The sequence below is a fragment of the Sphaeramia orbicularis genome, chromosome 6 (genome assembly GCF_902148855.1).
Source record: "Sphaeramia orbicularis chromosome 6, fSphaOr1.1, whole genome shotgun sequence".
NCBI classification, from domain to species: domain Eukaryota; kingdom Metazoa; phylum Chordata; class Actinopteri; order Kurtiformes; family Apogonidae; genus Sphaeramia; species Sphaeramia orbicularis.
In genome coordinates, this window is record NC_043962.1 from 32,574,763 (window position 1) to 32,593,683 (window position 18,921).

General features: G+C 37.3%; 1 protein-coding gene across 2 annotated transcripts in view; it reads right to left on the reverse strand.

Moving 5' to 3' along the window:
• Positions 1 to 1,261: 1,261 nt before the first annotated feature.
• The window catches only part of grm8b (glutamate receptor, metabotropic 8b), a 212,384-nt gene continuing 194,724 nt past the window's right edge, over positions 1,262 to 18,921 (reverse strand). For both annotated transcript variants that reach the window (XM_030137259.1, XM_030137260.1), the window contains exons 10-11: positions 8,070 to 8,316; positions 1,262 to 1,784 (exon numbers count right to left, since the gene is read on the reverse strand). In XM_030137259.1, the coding sequence (XP_029993119.1) occupies positions 1,735 to 1,784; positions 8,070 to 8,316 (297 nt within the window). In that variant the 3' untranslated portion in view covers positions 1,262 to 1,734. The remainder of the gene's footprint in view (positions 1,785 to 8,069; positions 8,317 to 18,921) is intronic.

Here is an 18,921-nt window from a genome sequence, read left to right on the forward strand (position 1 = left end):
TTTCTGATTTCAATGGCCTCCCTGATCCATCGGTGGTATTTGTTGGTTCGAGAGCGGATGACCGTGGCTTCTTCCCAGTCCATGATATGGTTTTGTCTTTTGCGGTGATCCGTTGTGGCTGATTTCATGTTCTGTTGTTCTGCCTTTTCTTTGGTTTAGCGTGTTTGTTTTGCTGATGTCTTTTTCACATTCTTTTCTGTGCCCATTTTTCCTTGTGCCAAATGCTTTTCCTGTTTCTCCAACGTAGGTCTTATTACATGACAGGCAGGGTATTTCCTAGAAGACGTTGTGTTTTTCTGTGGGTATTTTGTCAAGGTAAAAGATTTAACTTTTGCAATCTGTCTGACAAATAAAAAAAAGGAAATCTGTACAGGCTTTAACCAGGTTCTGAATAGTTCCTCCTTCAACCACTTCTGCTGAAACTTGCATTTTTCTATTTTTCTGACATTTGCTAATATTCCCTCTGCTCTTTCGCCACGGCATGAACACGCTCACAGCACATCGCATTTCAAGCATCCGGTGTTGTGACTTCATGTATCGACCATAAACAACAGCCAATTAAAGGGTTCTGCCTGTCAATCATCACATTATACTTCCAATCAAAATTATTAAATGTTTATATAATCAAAATAAATCGTGCTTTTTTCCATCAAGTGCATTTAATTTTTTAATGCCTCTGGACATTGAATTTAATGCTTTTTAATGCCGTTTATGGCCTTAATTTTCACAAAATCTATTTAATGACTGCTTTTTAATGACCCTGGGTAAATAACACGCAGAAACCCTGTTTTTGGTTTCTGGCCTCACGTGACTGCATACAATTTCTAATCATCAATATGCGTTCTGGCTAAATGAATGTGGTAATAGCTGATTTTCAGGAGAAGACAGGCTTGGTTTGCCCTCTAGATGTGAATTTCTCTGTGCATGTGTTGTCACTTAAACCTTTTCCAGCAATCAATCAGACAGGACAAGATCTTCCATTGGTTTAACAAGGAAATTGTTGAAGAAAGTTCATTTCAATGCATTCAGTTCTTATAAACATAACAGCAGTGGATGAAAATCTGCATTCATTATCATTTTCTTTTGCAAATTTTCAGAAAATTTGGTTTTCAGATTTGTAGATTCTACAGTAAATTGGATGGAAACTAATGAAAGCTCCTACGTGAGCTTTGACTACCAGACTTTTATGTAAAAAAAATCAGCTGTATCTGTACAAAAGGCAACAACCCAAACTCTTCAACTCCTCACGAAGACCCAAATGTGGCACTGTTTTGTGAAACATTCCTTTATTATAAATAGATCATTTGTATAAAAACGGGCATGCTTCATTTCAACCATTTCACAACCAAAAGCTAACACTCAGTTAGCAGAGCTTACGATGGACTCATCTCATAATGCAAGTCGAAAGACGGACGACATGAGACAAGAACCAGAAATTTTCACAACCACAATTTTTTTTTTTTTTTACATACAGTTAGAATAACAACAAACATGGTTGGTTCCCAATTTTTCTTTTTTAGGTTTTTCCATTTTTTTTCCTTTACGTTAGCATCCTCTTCAAGTTTTTTTCAGTTGACTTGATCCTTCCTTGCAGTCTGTAAACATAAAAATAGCTCAGACATGTTGGTTCGGTTTGTCAAACATTGTGTTTGGTCACATGGTCCAACATCTTTGAAAAAAAAAAATCCGTCCAGGGACATCCTCATATATCCTTGTTCAGGAGGCGCTGTTTACTCACATGGCATGATTGGTGTAACTGACGTAGGTAGTTTTGGTTGGCGGTGCTGTCAAAGAAGAAAAAAAAGAAAAACAGGTGGGTTAAGTGAGCTGGTAAACACCTGTTCAGAAGTCAAACTATAACACAATAGTCGCTTTTCCTTTGACCTTCAAATTGTGCAAATATAACTTGCACATAAAAATGTACCAAATGGAAAAATGACAATTGCGCCTAAACTCTTGTTTTTCGATTAAAAGTTTTTGCGTTGGGAAGAGGTGGTTTTTCAGGCCTTTTTCTGCAACTAGAGTCATGTGAATAAAAAAACAAAGGATGTTGACAGACGGTACAACAAGTGAAGAAGAAGAGTTTTAAACGAAACATGTCGCAGTATGTGTGGACACACAAGGAAACCAAATCATTTTTTAATTTAGAACGGGACAGAGGGGTAATATAATAATAATAATGAATATATCTGTAAATCAACACCATATTTAAGTTCCATGTTTGTGGAGTGACTTCTCGCGTCATCTTGCGATAATAAATAAACAAATCATCGCATTTGTGATTGCATGGAAAAACCGACATTACACACTTCTGTTTTTTTGACATTTAGTAAATATCGGTAAAGTTTGTCGCAGATGTCCATTGGAAAAGCGACCACTGATGGCCACAAGTTGGAATAAAATAGCTTCACCTCTTCTCATGAAATTATTGTGACCATGTGATTTATTTTTGATAAATACAGTGCAACTATGACCCAATATGTAATCTGATGTGTCTAAGTAGGAATAAAAAAGGGAATATGTCTGAAAGAAATTATTGTAACTTGATGGGCAACAGCGTGCAATTCAAAGTTTGCATGTGTGTGTCAGAGCTCTGGAGCCTGATATCACCTGTTGGCTTCTAAACTGCTATTTAAAAGCAATTTCAGCCATAATGGGTTATCTGCAAGGGTCATAGCTAAGCTAATCTAACACTGGCTTGGAACACTTAATCACTCATTCTTAACAAAATCATTTACCGGTGTGGCAGGGTGTTAGTCTAACCAGTTAAACACAACTACAGTGGGTGTCAGGAAAAAATGTGTTTTATCAAATTAACCCATAAAGTGCTACTTCTGTGGTAGTTCCCAAATGATTTTTTTTTCTATTTTTACCTTTCTTAACTGATTCATCACCATTTCTTAAAAAAAATATCATCCTCTGTACTTTGCATTTTTGGTGTAAACCATGAATTTTCCTATATTTAATTCACAGATCATGTAGATCAGGGGTGTCAAACTCATTTTAGTTCAGGGGCCAAATTCAGCCTAATTCGATCTCAAGTGGGCCTGACTATTAAAATAATAGCATAAAAACCTATAAATAATGACAACTCCAAGTTTTTCTCTTCATTTTAGTGCAATAAAAACATTAAATTATGAAAATATTTACATTTACAAACTATCTTTTCACCAAAAAGGTGTGAATAACCAGAAAAAAAAGTAATTTCTTAAGAAAAATAAGTTCCATTTTAACAATATTATGCCTCAACTTATCACTTGTACATGTGCATTACACACAGTGTTACACAAACATAATATTGTTGAAATTTTGAAGTTTGGAATGTGTAACTAAAATAAGAATGTCTACAATATTATGTGTCAACTTATTAACACAACTCACAAATCGGATCTGCAAATCCAGAAAACATGTCGTAACAGACAGAATATTGTTAAAATTGTACTTCATTTTCAGGTTGTTCACATTTTATTGTAAAGGTTATTAGACTATTATTTTACTTTAGATCACACTGGGCTCAAACCAGTTCAACACCCTTGACTGTTCATATCTTCAGTGTAATTTTTGCACTCCATAAAATCATGCCGCGGGTCAGATTGGAACCTTTGGAGGGCCAGTTTTGGCCCACGGGCCACATGTTTGACAACTGTGATGTAGATGTTCATGAAAACTCAGAGTAAATTAAAAGTTAATTATATCAAAACAGAGAAAAATGATGAAAAACTTACTTTTTCAGCAAAGATATTGCTAACTGAATGTAAAAACATGTCTCCACCCACTGTCATTGATCCAACTCAATGGGTTTTACTGGTGAATAATGTTGTAGAAGATGACGGTGTTTCCACAGTAACTATGGAGTCTCTGAATGTCCAAATGGGTCATATCTGATGACCATGAAAAGATGACAAACTGCAGTTTACACCAATTATTTACATGCATTGATAGGATTAGTGGATCAACAGGTATTAAACAGTTTAGACCAGTAGATGGTTGGTGTCATCGGTGGCTGTTTGGGTCTTTATGGGTTCAAGGGGAGGAAAGTCAGCTGTCATACAAAGCTGTCACTCAAAGTCTAGAGCAGCAGACACCAACGCCCTCTATTCACCATGAGATCTTATTAACAGAGCAAAGATTCTTGTACTATACAAGATATTTTCACACTGGATTCATTTTGGGCAAATAGAGCTTTCTCCTGGGTCTGTACAACATACCCCAGTGTCCTGGGTTATAATCCGGCCTCTGCACTTTTTCCCCTTTTGTCCCTCTGCTTCCCACCAAGGTTCTAATAGTTTTGGATTTTTCATTATAGTTTAGTTTTATTTAGTTTTGACCTTTTTTTCTCTAATTCAGTTAGTTTTAATTAGTTTTTAGAGCAGGTTTGCTAGTTTTTATTAGTTTTCGTTATTTTCGAAAGGCTTAGTTTTAGTTTAGTTATTTTTTTTATATCTTTTATCTTCTTTGCCATCGAATTCATATAAATCCCAGACAGGACGCTGCTGCTTTCTCCCAACTTTAGTTTCATGTTTCCCGGTAGAGTGGAGACGAGAAGACGAGTGTAAAAGACAAGTGGCAAGAAGTGATGGACTGTTAAATATCATATGGTGCCAGTAGCTAAAATTGCTTGAGGGAAATAAATCGATTTCATATCAATCCGACATTGACAAAGACGAAAACGAAGGGAATTTTATCCATAATTTTTATACGTTTTAGTTAGTTTTGTAAACACACAATACAGTTTCAGTTAGTTATTGTTTTTTTTCTTTTAATTATAGTTTTTATTTATTTCAGTTAATGAAAATGTTTTTACAATTCTAGTTTTCGTCATTTGGTTAGTTTTCGTTAACGATAACAACCTTGCTTCCCACCTCTCTCTATGATAAGTCTCCAATAAAATGTCAAGAAATTAACGCATACTGAAAAGAATATTTTGAACATTTGAGTTGTTAGCCTGTTATTTGTATGTTTGGTGTGTTTCTTTTGTAAACGACAGAGCAGAAACGATCCTTTTTCATTTTTAATTATAAAATCTAATTTAGTTTCTTTATCGGTTGATTAGAAACAGAGCAACTGGCCTTGAAATGTCTCTTTTGACAAACGTTTAATGTGAGTGAATACAGTCGTGACCAAATGTTTTAGCAAATGACAATTTTGTTTTGGCAAGTTTTGCTGTTTGAGTTTCTTTTAGATTTTTTTCATGCATTTCCCGTCAACAGTGAAGAACAATTCTAAGCATTTTCTACAGTATGTTTCAAACAGTCTTAGCACCAAATAAATGACATGTATGTAAGAGTCAGTTTGGGTCACTGCCAAAACTTTTGGCCGAAGAATAAAATATTTTAAATTCGTTACATTTGGTTGCACTCTTTGCATTTCATATTGGATATCTGCAGAGCCATAAATATGTAAACAGCACCCAGGCAGTCTACTGTATCAGCCAAAAAAAGGCATTACTTGCTAAAACTTGTGTTCATATTAAAATAAGTAAAGCTCCTGTAGGTCGAGATAAAGCAGAGACTGTTAGCGTCTTTGATACTTGTTGTACTGAGGTGAAGGCCGGACTGAAGGCTCTCTGCTCTAACAAGAATTTACAGGAAGTTTGTTCAGACGTCACCTGAAAGCAGCTGTGATGAAGCCAAATTGCTTACGCTCACAATCAAACTTCAAAGCTGCTTCTTGCCCCGTCAGCAGAAAAGTCGAAGACGGCGGTTTGTTTACTCATCAGAGATGTGCTGACTGATCTCAGATCTGCTTTAGCTAACAAGCATCAACTCCCCATCAATTTTACTTTCTCTATATTACACACGACTGAACTTCTCTTTCATCCTGTTGAGTGAAGGTAGAACGAAAGCTCAAAGTTTACACTTATGGAAATTACATGAGTGGAAAATAAAGCTTGTTTGGGTAAATCGTCTCATCTGCTGCACAAGCTACATTTATGTTTTTATTTCCAACACTATCAAAGCATTCTTTCACAAACACATCTACACATAAAACACAAAATCAAGTTGTCCTCTGTTCTCGTCTGATGTTCTGACTTCATTTTTGCACACTGCACATTTCATAGAGTTGTGGACAGTGTTACTAACTACAAAGCTTGGCCAAAATGAAACACTTTTGCTTTAAATGCATGCTGCCATATGTCTATATACAATTTCACAGCATGGATTTCTGTCCAGACTTAATGTCAGGCCAAGATCTTGTATTGATATGAGAGTTGGAAAACTGTGTAAAGTTTTCTTCAGCACATCAAATTTTATGAATGTGATTTATACAGTTTTATGAACGTGATTTATACAGTTTTATAAATGTGATTTATACAGTTTTATGAATGTGATTTATATTGTATTAATGGTGCTTTTAGGGTGACTCTCTAACATCTGTCCAGGGACAACAGATGGTTCATTTACAGTAATGTTGATGAATGTACATTGTCCCTGTCACATAAACTAATAAATAAAATTAACAAAATTTCCATGTGGTTCAGGTCTGGACTCTGTGGTGGTCCATCCCTGTGTGAAAATTGTGTCTCACGGTCCCTGAACTACTCCTTTACAAGCCTGATGAGCCTTGTGAATCCTGCCTCCTAACCCTTGTGCCCTAAACTGATGGCTGTTTAAGACATGAGAACCTACTAACCACATCACCTGGGCTTCAATATCGTGTTGCAGGTGAGACATAACTATTGCAGGATTTATCCAATGGAAGGATCTGAAATATTTGCTTTGCTAAGCCCAGGTGGTGACTGGGTTGTTTTTTTTTTAGTCAGGCTGTGTATTTTAAACAGAAAGAAGCTACAGCATGCTCAAAAAAGGTATGAAAATATGTATTAATTTGCATGTTGTTGCATGGGGGCCGAGAAGGCTGGAGCTGGCCTGTGACCAAAGGGTTGCCAGTTCGATTCCCCAGACTGGCAGACAAAAATTTGTTGGCTGATGTGCCCTTGAGCAAGGCACTTAGCCCCCCATTTACCCCCCGAACCTTAAATGTTCATGATGTTAACCTTGGTATTTTGCAGTGAAATAGACTGTATAGTAAACCAATTTATTCAAAACACTTTGACATAAGGAAAGGAGGAGCAACCTGGCAAACACATGGGATCTGTGCTTGTAACTACCTAGCTGCTGACTGGTTGACTAAATACGGCTTCTTTCACTGAACTGGGGGAATTGTTATAAGACAAATTTATTGCCATTGATTTGCCATTAAAAAAAAACTATTAGAACGGTTCATAAAGCTCATTATAATGACCACACCAACCCACTGTTTCTCCAGTCAGTAGACTTAAAATTAATAGATTTGGTGAATTACAAAACAGCACAACTCATGTTTAGGGCGTCAACAAAATGTCTTCCAGGTAATGTTCAAAAAATTATTTAAAGACAGAGATTCTCAACATAAATTCAATCTCCGAGGTATTAATAAATTGTGCCAACCAAAGGTAAGAACTACTTTAAAATCAATGTGCATCTGAGGGGAGTAGTACTATGGAATGGTTTAGCAGATGAATAAAAAGAGTGTGCAAATATTTTTCAGTTTAAAAGAATGTTTAAAAAACAAACAATGAAGAAGTACTTGGAGGAGATGCAATGACACTGATGCTCTAAACAGTGTGGGTGCCATTAGGGGGAGTGGGTATGGGGTCAGAGTGGGTCTGGGTCTGTTTATGTTCCTGTCTTGTGAGGATGTGTTATTGTAATGTTCTGTATTGTTCTATAATGTTCTGTACTGTTTTGTATTGGTGTAGTGAAATGTTGTGATGGGTTGTGTGGTGTGAGGGGTTGGAATTTTAAAAGCAATGCTTCTTCCATCCCCTTTTCAAACCATGTGTTGTCCAGTTGTCATCTGTTAAGTGTTTAAATGTGGTAGCAGGTTTGAAGTAAACGTGAAATGAAATGAAAACATAGTCAAGCTACAGAGTGGGAGACACACTCGTTTGGAAACTTTTTTTACTCTCTTTAAGGTGAACTGTCCCAGACGGCTTTGAAAAAAAAGTCTTAAAAGTTACCACTTCTACTGAGAAATTAAATACACTTGAGTCAGAGAAATTATTTAAGAAACTCCTCGTCACTTACCACTGGCCTCCACGCCCTCGCACAGCTCAGTCTTTACTTCTCCGTTGGGCCGCTCGGCAGCCAGGTGTGACAGCTTACTGGTCATAGTGGCAGCAGTGACGATGGCCTTGAAGCTGCGTTTTCGTTTCGGGACATTCTGCTCAGGGTGGAAAATAATGATGTAGACCTTCGGCATGTAGAGCATTCCCAAAGACACAGAGGCGCTGAGGCTGAGGGAGACAGTCAACGTAGCCGTCTGAATGTACATCTGAGGAGAGGAAAGAGGGGGGAAGATTATAGGATGGCCATTAACAAGACAGTACAAATCAATTAAAACATCTAAACATCAGTCCATTGTGTGCTGTCAATATGACCTCCATCAGCGAGAAACCAATGTCTTATTAACTGTGATAGGAGCCAGAGGACAAAATAATGAATACAGACCTTAAATCAAACCGAACAGTGTCTTGTAAAGTCTAGAAATTTAGTTAACACCACAAAATCTTCTCTTCACAATTATCATTTGTACGTGGCATTTAACAACAAATCTGTTTGTATGAGCCTGTTGTCATGTTGAAACACTTTCCAGATTTGTGAACCGAGCCCTTGCAGACTTGCTATCACGCCATCTCATCAAGTCTGTGAGCCTGCTGGGCTGAGAGGGAACGAAGCAACTGTTAGAGAGGACTCTGAAACTCTTGGAAAAAGTACCATTATTGAGAGAAATTTTGTACAGGAGTCAGCTGGAACTGTGATCCCTGAGAGCTTCGTAGTATTGCACTGTTAGGCATATATCTAACTTCAGTACCACTTATGATCTGTGTACAATTCAGGTTATGTGTGTGTGTGTGTTTCTACATATTTCCTACATATTTCATATAATTACGTTAATATTATAGTATTAAATAATGCCAAGGATATAACAGGTTTTACTTTTTACATTGTTTTGAATGATTTCATTCCAAACAAGATCAAAACCATCAGAATAATGAAAGAAGACTTCTGACTGTATCTGAGAACTGACTTCTTTTATGGAAGATCACCTGCTATGTCTGACTATGGACTATTATTAGTGTTTCCTTAATGACAAGGGCTTCTCTCATTTTCAGCAGACACTATAGGAGACAATGAAGGGATTGAAAAAAAATCATTTAATTCTCTGTACCACTCATAAGATATTAGACACTTTGAACTTTGCATTAAAGGATGTCTTCTGCATCTTACTGAATGTATGCAGAATAATCCTGCATAGGCTTCACTGATGACTGGGACTTTTGTCTAACACCAAAGTACATCTGTGACATGTTGGTCCCATATGAACCGTCTTGGACCCTGAGGACTTTAGGGACTGGTCTTTTGCTGGTGTCCAGAGTCAGGACTAAACATGGTGAAGCTGTGTTTCAGTTCTATGCAGCTAAACTCTGGAACAGTCGTCCTGATGATGTGAGACAGGCCTCTACTGTGACAATGTGTAAGTCCAGGCTGAAAACAGCTCTGTTCAACTGTGCATAGAACAACTGAAAGGGTTCTATCTGCACTCTGCTCTTTTACTTTATTTTATTTGATTATCTGTTTTATTCATTATATTTTAATTATAATTATGTGTTTTTAATTTGTCTCTTTTCCATTTTTGTAAAGCTCTGTGAATTGACCTGTGTATGAATTGTGCTATACAAATAAATGTCCCTTGCCTGTTGTTTTCTGCTAAACTATATGAACTAGGAATGTTCCATTTATATACTTGGAGACCAGAAGGGGGAGAACATCATTCCTGTGTGCTCTGGCAGCCCTGCCCTTATGACCCTCCACCAAGGACACTTGCAGCTCATTTCTGGGTAAACAGGTGTGTTCAGCAGTGACAACAAGCATTTGTGTATTTGCTGCCATAAAAAGTCGGTCAGACAAGCTGTCTGCTGCAGGAGGTAACAGCTCAGCTATCAGAGAGAGAGAGAGAGAGTAGTCTGACGTGAACTCGCTCCACCACCTGCACTCCCTCACACACGCCATGCACAGTTAACCAGGCAGAACAATTCTGTTTCCTGTCCCCGCCTCCAGCATCTGTCACAACACACCTGGGCACACTCTCCCAACATGCACCATTGCCTGCAACCCTCATCACTATAGCAACCATCTCACGTAAGCTGAAACCCTTGCTAATGGCTCTCTTGCTGAGTGACAGCAGGGAATCCTCGGTGGGGCTCCGCTCAGACACTGGGACAGAGAGAAAAGAAAAGGAGGAAGAAACGAGCGGACAGATGGCAACTTTCCCTCCAAAGAGCCCACGACAACGATGGTGGTGACTCCTGCAATGCTTCAAGGAATCATTATGAAAATGTACGACAGACAGCCGAGCATGACGCCATTTGTGGGCCTGAGAGAAAAAAAACAGGCACTGAAGTGATTTATGTAGCCATTCCAACACAGCAGCAGCTGTTTGGAGGTTGGAGAAGTCAGAAGATGTTTGACAGAAATAATCCTACTCTTCTTTAAAGCATAGGGTAGATTCCACTTTAGAATTATTGTTAATGACAAACTAATAGGCAACATTAAAACATGTTTTTTTGTTTTTTATCTCTACCACCAAAGGGGTTTGTGGTCTTTCCCACAAACCTGTCCACTATCCGTTGGCATCACCTGGCAAATTACAACTGAAACCTTTGTTACCATGGTAACAATCAGCAAAACTAGCTTTTGTCACTGACTGATGAAGCGGAGGAAAAAACACAAAGACATCATAATATGATTGTGCTTTGATAATACTGCAGATTGAGAAGAAGAGTGGGCAACTGGCCTTGGTGGAAAACCCGTAAATCAAATGATTTAAAAAAAAAAAAAAAAGAAAAAAAAAAAGAAATCTACGTACTTTGGAATTTTGTGCACATAATTTTAGTTTCACTCAATTTTGGAACCTAACTTTTAATCTCTTTAAAGGTAGAGTTTAAGGTGGAAGTGAAGGTGGAGGAGGTTAATGGGAGGCTGAGCGCTGTGACCGTACAGCTTGGTGTCTCTGTGACCTGGACTCTGCCCTCCTGCCTGATCAAAGCAGAGCTGGTTTAAAGCTCAGCACTGATCTGAGAACAGCTGCAGACCTGGTCAACTGCAAATCTGAGGACAGACGTGACCCATCCAATTTTTTTTTACACTTAGATGTCATCTAGTTCAGTGGACACTAAACTGATATGTGCCATGAGCCGGTCTCAGATGATTATGAATGTTTATTATATTATCTGTAAATGGGGTAGCCACAAACACATGCTGAAATCCACACACAAATGTTAAAGGTTATGACATACTCTGCAGAAGTTAGTTCTGATCAGGACATTAACCCATAAAGACCCAGTGCTGCTTCTGTGGCAGTTCTCAAATGATTTTTTTTCTCTATTTTTAACCTTTCTCAAGTGACTTACCACTATTTATTCTAGAATTATGCTCTGTATTTTGCATTTTAAGTGAAAATCAGACATTTTCCTATATTTAATTCACTGATCATGTAGATGTTCATGAAAGCTTAGATTAAAGTTAAGGGTTATTACATCAAAAATAGAGAAAACTGAAGAGAAGGTGACTTTTTTCTGCAAAATATATCACTGAACATAAAATAAGCAGCTCCGACCACCATCATTGATCCAACTCAATGGGTTTTACTGGTGAATAAATGTTGTAGAACACAGGTGTCAAACATGTGGCCCGGGGGCCAAAACCGGCCCGCCAAAGGGTTCAATCCCACCCCTGGGATGAATTTGTGAAATGCAAAAATGACACTGAAGATATTAACAAGGATCAAGGATGTTAAAATCATTTTAGGTCATTTCAACCTAAAAATGATCAGACCAGTAAAATACTACCATAATAACCTATACATTATGAAAACTGCAAATTTTCTCTTTGTTTTAGTGTAAAAAAGTTACATTACACAAGAATATTTACATTTACAGACTAGCCTTTTACAAAAAAATGTGAATATCTGAAATCTCTTAAGAGAAGTACATGGAATTTTAACAATATTCTCCCTGTTATTAACTGTTTTGTGTATTTTTAGATCCACTGTGATCTCTAAATTGTAATTCACATGTATAAATAATAAACTAAGGCGAAATATTGTTAACATTGCACTTATTTTTCTTAAGAATTTACAAGTTGTTCATGTTTGTTCAGGTTATATTTGAGTACAATTCGTAGATGTAAACATTTTTATACGGAATTTTACTTTTTTCACTCAAAAGTTATTATCCTATTACTTATATTATTTTACTGGTCCGGCCCACTTTATATCGTATTAGGCTGCATGTGGCCCCTGAACTAAAATGAGTTTGACACCCCTGTTGTAGAAGATAACAGTGTTTCCATGTTCACGATAGAACCTCTGAACGTCCAAATGGGTCATTTCTGATGACCATGAAAAGATGACAAACTGCATTTTACATCAGTTATTTACATGTATTAATAGGTTCAGTGGATCAACAGTTATCTAACATTTTATATCAGTAAATGATTTCAGTCACTGGTGGATACTTCATGAGAAACTACAATCCAGAACTCATGGGAACACCTCAGCTTTTCTGCATTGGCCACGCCCACTTCAAATTTCTGACCAGTCACACAATAGTTCTCGGACACCACTTGAGAAAAACGTTTGAGAACAAACTGTGAGAACTCCTAAACCAGAGATGTGAGACGGAAAATGACTATGAAAAATTATGAAAAAATTATGGGAAATTATTAGGAAAATTATGACTAATTCTTTTCTATCAGCCCTGGGACAGAGAGCAGATTTGTCTATGTAATAACCTTAAGTGATGTGAACACATGTAAAACACACCTGAACAAATGCAGACATTACAGTCTGAATACATATCATTTAAAACCGGTCTAAAAATGTTCTGCATTTTTTTAAAAAGATCATTCAATGTGAAGGAATCACCTAATATGTATGGTTCAAGTTGCATTTGACCGTAGTCTTGCACCTCCATAAAAGAAGCATTCAGCTACTGTTGTGGGTCAGGTGGTTAAACACCAGCTGGAGCCTCACTTCTCTTACATTTACAGCAGAGGCACAGGATGGCTGAGTGCTGACACAGTACCATGGAGTAAAAGAAGAGTTCACCTCCTTTAGTTGAAAGGGCTATATGTAGTATTTCTGCTTTGTAATAATCCAAAAATAACTTGAGTCTTTAGAGGACAACATGTCAAGGGATTTTACTGCACAGATGAACACAGAATTTCCTCACACTCATCTGCCAAAGTGTCTCTGTGAATGTATGTGACCACTAGAGGGAGGAATGAATCATTCTGCTGGTGATCTATGATGTTGAAAACTAATGACAATGAAAACCAGTAAGAAACAGCAGAGTCAAAGAAGGTGATTTATAGTTTTACTGTGACTGTTTTCTGTCTAAAAATAGAGCTATAATGTAAATCAGGGGGGTCGAACTCATTTTAGTTCAGGGGCCACATTCAGCCCAATTTGATCTCAAGAGGGCCAGACCAGTAAAATAAAAACAGTGAAAAAAGTAAAATTCTATTATGATCAGGTTTACATCTACAAAGTTTCCTTAAAAATCTGAATAACATGAACAACTTGAATTGTCTTAAGAAAAACAAGTGCTATTTTAACAATTTTATGCCTCGGTTTATCAGTTTATCATTTACACATGTGCGTTACAATCGCACAAAACATTTAGGAACAGGCAGAATATTGGTAAAACTGCATTTACTTTTCTTAGGACATTTCCATTTGTTCATATTTGTTCAGGTTATTCACATTTATTGTAAAAGTATCGTTTGGTAATGTGAACATTTTCATGTAATTTTATTTCTTTACACCAAAAACAAAGAGAAAATTTGGGGTTGTCATTATTTATAAGTTATTATGATAATATTTTACTGGTCTGACCCACTTGAAATCTAATTGGACTGTATGTGTCTGTATGTGGAACCTGAATTAAAATGATTTTGACATTTTGACACCATTGATTGTTAATATCTTCAGTGTAATTTTTGCATTTCAAAAATTCATCCTACGGGCCGGATTGGACCCTTTGGCGGGCCAGATTTGGCCCCCAGGCCACATGTTTGACACCTGTGATGTAAATGATCAGCCTGCAAAGTATTTAAAGACTGTACAACAGTGTTATTTTGACCGATATTGACATTGAGTTTTACACTTTATCCAGATGAATATGAATTATGCAGTCTGTGGAGACGTAGCCATGAATGCATTCTGGTTCATGACTTCCATCTGCTGTGAAGAGTTATCAATAATCATTTTAAATGCTAATGCCAGACATCGAAAATACTCCTCTAGTATTGTTAAGAGCATTAACTTAAAGTGTGAAAATCAAAAGTAGTCATTTTGCTGTCAAATTGTCTCTATTAAATCAAGTATTACATATAATGTTTTAGGATTCATAGCACTGCAGCATTAATATTTTACCACAATAGATGTTTTTAGTTACACTCATTACAGCTCACAAATGCAGCTGAGCAAAAAGTACAATTTTTGTCTCCGAGGTGTAGTGAAATAGAAGTTTAAAATAGTGGAAAATATCTGGAAAATAAGGATATGACATCCAAATTATTACTGTTTTAATTTTTATTATTATGACTGCTGTATTTTAATATAATAATATCATTTGGTGCAAGTTTACCTGGTGTGAATGGATGTGTGTATGAGTGTTTGTGTTGTTTTGATTCATGTTCTTTATGTATATTATTATTTACTTTGTTTACCTTTCATTATAAAACTTGAATACCAATAAAAATATTGTGGAAAAAAAAATAGCAGAAAAAAGAGGAAATACTCCAGTGAACTACACATATGATAAATTCTAAAATGCAGTACATGAGTAAAAGTACCTATCAACATTCCTCCACTGGTGCACAGGCAGCCGCAGCAGAGACTGATCAGCACATCAGAGGAACTGACAGGCCCCTAAACGCAGCACTGATAGCCTGAGGAGGCGTTCACATTCACAGGTAAACGAGGAGTTAAGGCCGCTGGGAGAGAGTCACGCTGCCTCCATACATAATGAACAGTCTTCGATATTCATTCTGAGAAGATTAGCATGCAGTATCCACCCACAGAAGCTCTGCTGGGAATCAACTCCTTTGACCTCAACTGATGAGCTACTTTATCATATTAATATGCTAACAGTGCTATTATTAGTGTTATTATCAGCCTACTTCATACTGCTAGGATTTATGTCACAATTTCATGTACAGAACTGCATTTTCCATGGATACCAGTTATGTTCAACCATGAAGCTCCGACCCCCAACAGAGTCACAAGATAATTTTTTGAGGTCTCCAGATGAATGTGCTTTAAAATAACAGATTAACAAGTGGTGCCAGCTACAACAAACCCCGCCCCTCCCACGTATTGCGGCTTGTTTTGGCATCGATCCAGCTGATGTCATCATGTCTATGCATGTGGAGATGTCAGCATATCAATTGCCTCTATATATGTGCCAAGTTTGAAGTAAATTGAAACGAAATTGATGTATTTATAGACATTTGAAATTTCGCCAAGTATAAGTAACTGGGAGAAGAAAAAAGATTAAAAAAAAAAAAAAATCATAAAAAATTTGAACTTAGACCTACTTTTTCCAAAATGTAACCACGTCTATTCTGGGTCATTAGCAATCTATAACCCCAATTTGGTATGAATTCAACCAGTAGTTTTGCTGCTACAGACATTTGAAATTTTGCCCATTATCAGTAAAATGGAGGTAAAAAAAAGATTTTAAAAATTCATTAAAAAAATTAACTTTGACCTACTTTTCCCAAAATGTAATCACATATATGCTGGATCTTTGGCAATCTATAAACCCAATTTGGTATGAATTCAACCAATAGTTTTGCTGCTAGAGTGTTAAAAAACAAAGAAACAAACAAACTGAACCAAAATGGGGGTATTGACAACTAGCCTCTCCTTCAGGGGGCGGGATAAGAAAATATAAAATAGTATGGACATTTGTGCAAAATTATCATGTTTAACCAAGTACAGGTATAGTATAGCCAGCTTTGCATGCCACAATATATGCAATGACAAAGTCTGAGTACAGGGTCTTCAAATGAGAAATGTGAGGCGGTAACAGTGGTTCTAATTGAGCCCTAAGCCTGTGTTTTTCAACCTTCGGGTCGGAATCCCATGTGGGGTCGCCTGAAATTTCTAGTAATTGATAAAAAAAAAAAAAAAAACGTACTAAAGTGGCAAGGTTTCACTGTAAAAGGATCGACGTTACTACAATGCAAACTTTGGTGCTGCTGGTGGATCTACACCCCAGGTGAGCCTCTAAATAAGACCCTCTTTCCTCCTCATTTCAGTTTAACCCCTTGAACACTGGTTTCAGATGTTTGTGGTGCAAGAGTTTTTCAGTTTGAGAAAGAACAGACTGTACCACACAACTTAAGAAGGGGATTGGGAGCAGTTAATGTAGTGTTTTTTAACCTTGGGGTCGGGACCCCACGTAGGGTCGTCTGGAATTCAAATGGGATCACCTGAAATTTCTGGTAATTGATAAAAAAAATTTTAAGTTAAAACTTACTAATAAAAATTTGCATTATATAACCTAAATGTCATCTAAATTCATGTTTAGTTGCAACGTATTATAGCAAACTATTACATGATCTAAAACAAATTAATTTTAGCAAAAAAAAAAAAAAGTCTCTGTTTTGAATGTCTGGGGTCGCCAGAAATTTAGGTTGGGAACCACTGCCCTAAGCTATTGACAAGATTTCAAAATATCAGCCAGAATTGTGGAATTTCCACAGTGTTATTGGTTCAGAAGTGCTTGAACAGGAAAGGTTCACACTGTTGAAGTTTTTCTCCACAGGTCTGTTTCAGCACCATGGACAGCACCACATCCACACTCACACAATGCCCTTACCGTTCATATCTGTTTCATCTGATTCTGGATGTTTGGTCCAGTGGAAGTATCTTTTAACTGTAACTATCTAAAAATGAAAAATGGTTCCACCAAAATACCAAGGGAAGCTGCTAAACACTGCTGAGATTGTAATTTTTTGGTTGATGAACAGCAATAAAACCTGTTGCAGACGCCTTTTCACTGCTTCTGAATGTGAGCAGCGATTAGCTTTGCTCTGCTGCTTATCTTCTTCACGAGCCTCAGACTTGTGGAGAGAAAGTCGATACTGGCCTCAGTGTTATTGCCTGCCATCCATAGCTGTCATTTAGGCAGCAGATTTTATTTGGTGTGAGGGGATAGGTCGCCCCAAGCCAAATGAGGAGAAAATATTACTAGTTTAAAGCACAGAGGTGGACGGAAAGCACGCAGCTGAATCTCAATGACTCCAAAAACTGAAAGGATACATTCATCAGTCAGGTCAGGAGTTTCAGTCTTTGTTGAAAGGCACTGACATGGCAGGGATGAAGAGTGAATTCAGGCTTCATTCCAAATCAATTCCATCTTTTCTTTAGAAATTCCACAAACAAAACCTTCACAACAAGGACTTTGTCGACTCAAACTGCTGTAACCTACCACTCTTTCATTCATGAAAGATTCATTACACCACAGTAAACAGAATCTGATTTCAGACCCATCAGTTAATATTTAACAGAGCACTAAACTCTACAGCTGATAAATAATGTTCAGAGAGCCTCAAGCCAGTGTGTGATGAGTTCATTAAACCTAAGAGAGATGACACAGTGTGTTTGCTGTCATCTGAAATGTCCTGCAGTCACATAACATCAGCAGCATGGACAGGAATCAATACACAAGACCTCTATAGGCATCTGTTTATCTAGATAAGAGATGATCAGACATGACAGAGAGCAGCACAGCAGGTTTACATGTGATACCACTGATGTGTTTTTTTTAATAAACACTGTTATTGTCACACTTACATCATTTGCTGTTCTAGACTTTCCAGTATGTGAAAAAATGGCAGTAAACTCACGGCACACTGTGGTTATAACAGGTCCCATTTCACTGATTATTTACGTTTAGTCTTACACTCTTCTGCAACCCTTTCTCTTCTTAGAATTAGGAAAGCACAGACAGCAGTAACCTGAGTCCTTGTTGACAAAATGAAACTGTTTTCACCTTCACCTTTACAGCACTGTATGTTAGAGAATGAAATGATGAAACTGCAGGAAATGATTTTCTCACAGGGGATATATTGAATATTATGAGGCTGAACTTTTATCTTGATAGAGGAAGCTGCTGGCAGAGAGTCGCAGCGCTCCGGATGCTGGGAGGGAAAACTGTTTCTAAACAGTTTGGAACTGACAGCTGAGTTTGCATAAGATTTCCTCAAGACATGTTGGAGTCAAATACTGGCACTGGAAATGTTGGACAAAACCATAGAAACACCCAGTGGGAAGGGAGCGAATCCAATGTTTTAACACTCTGTCTCTTTTGATCTAGATAAAAAAATATTATCGATTTTCACCATAAATGACAGACAGCCTTGTTTGGTGTTTGGATTATGTGTGCATTTATTTCTAGATAGTAAACTAAAGAGTCCACACAGCTCTGCCCTATGACTTACTGTATATTTACAGATCTGAACCTAGTCTTGCATAACCTGACCTATCTCCACGCTTCATTAATGCTGAACCAGCACTATAGATAGGTCTGACACACTCTATTATCATTATGGATATGGAGGAAAAACAATTCTCTGGGTTGTTGCTAGTGCTAGTTTGCATTTCTTTAAACAAATCCCACTTGTTTTAGGCTGCATTAAAGCGGCAGTGCTTGATAATTTGTTGGAATGATTACCTTTCTAGCTACAGTGATGCATAACTTCTGTGGATTCCATTTTCAGACTGTAGAAAACCTACCTCGTGATGGAGATTTTGCCTGATCACGGGTGTTTTCAGACAAGTGGGGGGTGGGGTTCATATATG